Source organism: Phaethon lepturus, unplaced genomic scaffold, assembly GCF_000687285.1.
Source record: "Phaethon lepturus isolate BGI_N335 unplaced genomic scaffold, ASM68728v1 scaffold12135, whole genome shotgun sequence".
Lineage (NCBI taxonomy): Eukaryota > Metazoa > Chordata > Aves > Phaethontiformes > Phaethontidae > Phaethon > Phaethon lepturus.
The window spans coordinates 54,300-60,418 of NW_010542698.1; the positions used below are offsets into that span (position 1 = coordinate 54,300).

The 6,119-nt window shown below is 42.2% G+C and overlaps 1 protein-coding gene across 1 annotated transcript in view; it reads right to left on the reverse strand.

Moving 5' to 3' along the window:
- Positions 1-5,520, reverse strand: part of KCNQ3 (potassium voltage-gated channel, KQT-like subfamily, member 3) — a gene marked incomplete at its 5' end in the record, with an annotated part of 35,066 nt that extends 29,546 nt beyond the window's left edge. Inside the window, 3 exons of the mRNA XM_010288119.1 lie at positions 1,603-1,775; positions 3,554-3,680; positions 5,430-5,520. Of these exons, the coding sequence (XP_010286421.1) occupies positions 1,603-1,775; positions 3,554-3,680; positions 5,430-5,520 (391 nt within the window). The remainder of the gene's footprint in view (positions 1-1,602; positions 1,776-3,553; positions 3,681-5,429) is intronic.
- Between the last annotated feature and the right edge of the window lie 599 nt (positions 5,521-6,119).

Consider the following 6,119-nt stretch of genomic DNA (forward strand, 5'->3'; position numbering starts at 1 on the left):
TCAGTCTTAGCAGACAAATCAACAGTTCTGCCCTCTCCCTACCTCCACAGGGCCAGGTCTGCAGGATGCAGTTGCTTCTCTTTAGGCATATCAAAGCAGGTTCTGAGGTATGACTTCACCACGAATTGATGCAATAAGAACAAACCTTGAAAGTTGTCTGTGTGAAAACAAACCTGAGCATCCTTGTTTTAGAGGGAGTGACTACAGTGGAGTGTGTGGCTAATCCCACTGAGGTGGGAGATGCAGCAACCCAAGTTCAAATCCCAGCAATGTCTGAACCAAAGCAGAAACTTTTTTGGTGGAGGTCTTCTCAAGTGGGTAAAAAATGAATATTCCACTTCCTTTTGGTTTTTTTCATAATTGAGTCTTGAGATAAGTCAACTTTCTTGGCTGATTTCTGGTGTGCAACCATAGAAGGAAATTTGTTGGCTATCTTTGTTAACAAAATTGTTTCTTTAGTGTCTCCAGTGAAGCAAAGTTCTTGCAACCCCTTCTTATATTCTGCAGCCAGCTGAGGTCCAAAGGGTGGTGGTTGGGAATCAAACAAGGAACATTTGAATGAAATCCCACACAATGAAGCCTTAAACAATTTCTAAACAACGTCTTTGGCACATAGACTTCTTCCATGATCTCAGTTTCCTGAGAAACGTTTTTGACATAAGTGTTTATGTGCCACCTGCCTTGTAGCAAGTTTATACGGGGAAGAAATAGAAGCTGGTATGAAATGAAGCAGGGTGGGTATCCTATCAGCCACTACAAAGAAGCAAAGTCTAATTATGCTATGCCAGCTGGCACTTTAATTTTCAAAAAACCCCTAAAATGTCAGGTATGTCATTCATGGATAAGAAAAAGCAGTATCTAGCACAGAGTTTACATAATTTCTCTACACCCTGTACAGATGAGAAATCTCATCTAGAGGACTTTTATGTAGATAGTTTTTAACTTGTAATAATTTTTGGTTAAAATGCAAGAACACAACGTATCTGTCTGGTGTGAGACAGGATGTGTCTGACTATATAATCAAGTTAGACTGAGCAAAGATGATTTTAGAAATTTTCTCCGTCTGGGTTCACACCATGTGCATCTTTGTATTGCCTGACCCATGCATCCGAAGAGAAATTATACCAGTAGCTCCCTCTGAAACAACATTTCTGCTAACCGGTCTCTTTCCGTCCACCCAAAGTCCTATTCCATCTGTTGATCTGACAAGTAAATCTGAGAAGCCACTACAAGCATGTTGTAAATACGGAGGAATTTCTGTCAAAGATTTCAACATATTTCATTGTTAAAGGGATGTCCCTAATCTCGTTCAATGTAAAGGCAAAATTCCTGTTGTAATAAGTGTGGGAATGAACACTCTGTCTTGTGACTTCCCAGGACCACTATAGAGTAGAGAAAGGTAAAATAAGGGGTAGAAATCGTTCAGAGAATGGAAAAAGGAATAAAGCTGAAAGGACAAAACTATTGCTTGAACTACTAGCCATAATCCCAAGGCATTGCTATACCGGTGCATCCCCTCTTGCTATACCTGTGCATCCCCTCTCTTTACCTTAAATGTCTCTCCCACAAACCCCAGCTGAGCCCTGCAAGCTCCTCACTTACTTTGCTATGTGCACAAATGGCTGATCCCAAAAGTTTCCATGTGCCTCCCCGCCTGTCCATTCGGAGCATCCGTAGGATCTGAAGGAAGCGGAGGCTTCTGAGAGACGTGGCCAGAACATTGCCCTGGTTCCCAACAGCAACCACGGGCACTGAAGCAATCAGCACAAAGATATCTGCAAGGCGAAAAGAACAAAGCCTGCCAACAAAAGTGGCGCCATCACCTGCTTCTTAATCCCATCTGGTTGTGCTGCAGATATCCCCAGGCAAATTTTAAAGCTGCCTGAAAATGCCTTTTCTTGCCAATTAAACAGATATCTGAACCTGCCGCGCAGTTAGCATCATGCACAGAACCCACTAGAGCGCCTCGTAATCTGTTTACAGATCAATGCACTGGACTTGAGACACTGCCTGAGCTTGCTTAGGGAGGCACAGAAAGCGTGTCCTAGTGCTGACAGAAAACCAACACTAAATTCATCTGTCCCACGGGACCACCATCGTGAAGGCAGTCTTATAGGTCAGCAGACAAGAAAATCTGTTTTTGATGGTGCATCTACTATTTTTTTCTTCTGGCTGAGTTTTCCATTAAAATCTCAAAGCCAGTTCTATTTTCTGTAAGGGCTCACAGCGTCAATTTGCTGATCAGCTGAAGAGGTCTGAAATGCAAATCACATCACTTCTGGTTGTTGTTTTTTTTTCTTTTTCTTTCTTTTACTTGTTTCCCCTTTACTTTTTAATCCTATACATACACAAGTAAAACATGGTACCAAAGGGTTTCAAACATTCTCTGGGCACTCAGTCTTTATATTGTCTTCATATTTTATTTCTAGACAAAAAGAGTGGCACCGAATGGGTTTCAGATTTATTCACTTTCAATCATTATCGAAACAAATTTGTGCCAGGGACAACCAAGAGATGATACTAATAAATCCAGTGGGATCTTTTCTGTTCCTTACCAGATATCAATGAAGATTCATTCTCAGAAGTGAGATAACACTTTCACTGAGAAGGCATGAGATGGTATCAATCCCACTTGCTCACACCACGCTCTACTGCCTTCACAATGCTATTAGAAGTATAAGAAGTATTTCTACAACAGTAGCACCCAAAGGAGCACTACTAAATTGAAGATAGCACAGATGCACAAAGAAAATTTGTTCCAATTCTGTCTACTGTTTAGACCGATAAGATGAATAAAAGGAGGGAGAGGGAAGAGGGTAGCATGTATTCACATAACTGCAGCACCATGGCTCCCCAAAGTGCTATGTGCTGTAAAAATAAAGAACAAAAAGCTAGTGCTTGGCCTGAAAAGCGTCACAATAAATGACAGAGTCCTGGAAACACTGAACAAATGTGGATGTGCATGACAGGTGCTCAGGGCAGAGTGAGCTTCTAAATGTTGGCTAGTTGGTTAGTGGACATAATGGAGAGTTTTAGGAGATGGTTCAACATGAATAACGAGCAGTTTTATGATAGCTGTAGGCAGTGCCTTCCAAACCTGAAAGACAACATTGGTGAAAACACAGAGATACTTGTTTGCAAATGCAGACCAACATTACAAAGGTAAAACACAACATTTGAATATGAAAGAGGGCTGGGGAAGATGGCACAGGGTTGGGACCTGGAGCAGTTTGAAACTGAAGAGAGACAGGGTATATTTCGGGATGAGCTTAAGAAAAATGCAGTGGGACTCAGGACGAGGAAACTGTGTTTGAAGAGTAGAAAGATTAATTTTTTTTATCCCTGAACAGCCACCCAAGCGTCTCTTGAATGAATCGTTATTGCCAGGTACTTCAAATAACTACGCCAAGCAGGACACAGTTCCTAGCATAAAGAGCAAATGTGATTTCAGTGCTTTTTGCACTGCCATTCACTGGTTCTTGGCATCCCCCCAAACTGCCTCGGAAGAAAAAGGACATAGTGGGGAAAACAGTAGTAGAGAGCATGTGCCTACCCAGCATGCACAAAGGCTTCCTGGCAAATTTGAGTCTCCCCCTCCATCCTTTGTAGCGGCAGCAACACCCAGCAGCCCAGATTCTTAAGGCAAACTCTGCTCCAAAGATGAAAATGGCAAAGGTTTCCTGTATCAAAGACACAAACTACATTGTTAGACTCGTAACAAGTTTCGCAGTAATTCTGGACACAAGGATATAACTGAAGGAAACAGATGAGGTGCAAGTGTTGGGGTATGTGTGTGAGAGAGAGAGGAGAAAAAAGTGGGGAGATAAATATAGGTTGATGAAAGAGGCAAGGCAAGGTGGGACATAGCTTTACTGCCTGCTAAGTACTCTGCAGAAAGGATATGCCCCTGCTGCTGGGTAAATGCGAAGTGCTTACCCTGCCTTGATGAAAGGGCAATTACTTCATGAGAAGACCTCCTGTTTCACACTAAATGAGAAGACATATGTGAGTGGTGACTGCAAAATCCCCAGTACACTGTATACCCACACCCAGGCTTACCCACCAGCAGCTTGTTCATGCAGCCATATCTAGAGAGGCAGGGGCAGGATATGGTATATTCATATTGTCATATTTAAGGCAATGATAAAGGCATATATAAGACAAATTTAAGGCATAGTATTATCCCCTTAAATTTCTGGAACACAGAAGAATGTAATTTTCCACCATGCTTAAGAGGTCTTCTAAACATGGGGAGGGAGTGGGGAGGAGAGATCTTTCCCAAGGTGCTCAGCAGAGATGGGCCAACAGCAGCATGGGGCACACAGTTACTTTTCCTCTCTGTGAATAGATGACAAGGAGGGAAAGGGGATTTTTCCTGATGCTCATACCCACAGCTGCTACGCACTTCTGAAAACCACTGAAAGCCACATAAAAGCAAGCACAGGAGAAGGAAAAATAACCTCAGGCTTTTTCAAATGTGAATAGATAGGTCTGAGCAGGGTAACAGGGACCAAAAGTGAGTTTTGCATTCCCTAGGGAATGAGGGTGTTTTCATACAAGTGCTTTTTGAGAAGGAACAGGCAACGAGAATTCACCTTTCACATCTCTTGGCACTTAGTTCCTGCTCGGATCTACATGTCTCTGAGGGTATATCTCAGATCTACTCTTGCTGTGCAGTTTCCCTACGATGCTTTTCTACAAGGCCAAGTTAAGTGAGAGACCATGCTTTCTATTTCATGATAGCTATGACAGCAGAGGAAGTTCTTTGTTAGGGGAATTTTCATAATATGATGAATACATTGTGTTTATAATTAGTGAGGGGTTTTTTCCTATTTTTCTCATCTTCTGCCAAATGGGAGGCCTACAGAAATACAGTCTTGAGCATGAACTCCAGCATTTATAAAACAAGCATGCTGGAAACACAGAAAAAGAAATATATTTGCTGCAAATACATAGATAGTCATCGGAGGCACTGCTTGCAACCGTTTCAGTTATGCTGCTATTGGGCACAAGCACGAGTCCAATTCTGATGACGTCCATTGAAAGAAATGCTGTGATTTGTAGGATATTATAGAATGAATCAAAATTGTTGGAAGATCCCCAAAAAATGAGTTTTCAAATGTGCTCAGGTCTGGCATGGTCAATAGGAAAATATTGATACTTCAATGGGAGAACTGTTAGGCAAATACTGAAAGCTCATTATTTAAAAGTCTCAAGTTAGTATTTTTCCTCTCTCTGACTTCGTTTTTACTCAGTCATTGTTGACAATGGACCAGGAACTCTCCAATATGTAAGTGTACGGTCACTGCCTGAGGACCAACAGAAGATACCTTTTTGTATGCAAAGCTGGGAGTAAGTTTCCATCACTGCTGATGGGCCTGGTTTCAATTCAAGGACATTACCAGGGTGACGCAGCAGCCACTACTTACCAGCAAGAGGAGCCAGTCTCCTGAAACGGTTTCATACTCCTTGAAAGTTGTCAGGACAGCTAAGATCAAACACCCCAAGACAATCAGAAACCTGGAATGAAATCAAAGGAAAACACAGCATTGTTATCCCTCTATGTATTTCCACTGGAGATATTGCCTATAAAATCTGGGGTAGAGACCTTCAGCGAATGGCTACTTCCTATTGGTGAGCAGTGAGGTGGGCTCTCATGAAGATCAGGGGTTCTCAGCCTGGACAGGGGAGTCTTGGCAGCCAATAAAACATGGCAAGACCCTGAATCAGAATGGTCCTGGGACAGACATGCATTAATTAACTCAACTGCATTCTTCAGGAAGGTAATGGATGATGCTGCGTTTTGGGAAGGGATTATATGGTATGGCAGAGGACTGTCATGCTCAGGAGGTCTATTCCAAGCTTTGTGCTTGTGTACTTCACAAAATGGCACTGCAGTTACAGTGGAATGAATCTGCTTGGCACAGCCTGAGACCTGAGAAACAGTAAACGATTCAACACAAAGGACAAACCCTCTCTTGAAAACTGCACTGCATTTCTTTTTCCTTCTGTTTTTGCACTCATTTCTATGCAGATGAAAAGCTGAAAAGGTTTGACAGAAAAACAATAGAGAGGGTAAAGTTCTGCTCTCCAGTAAACACAGTGCATGATAAATCACT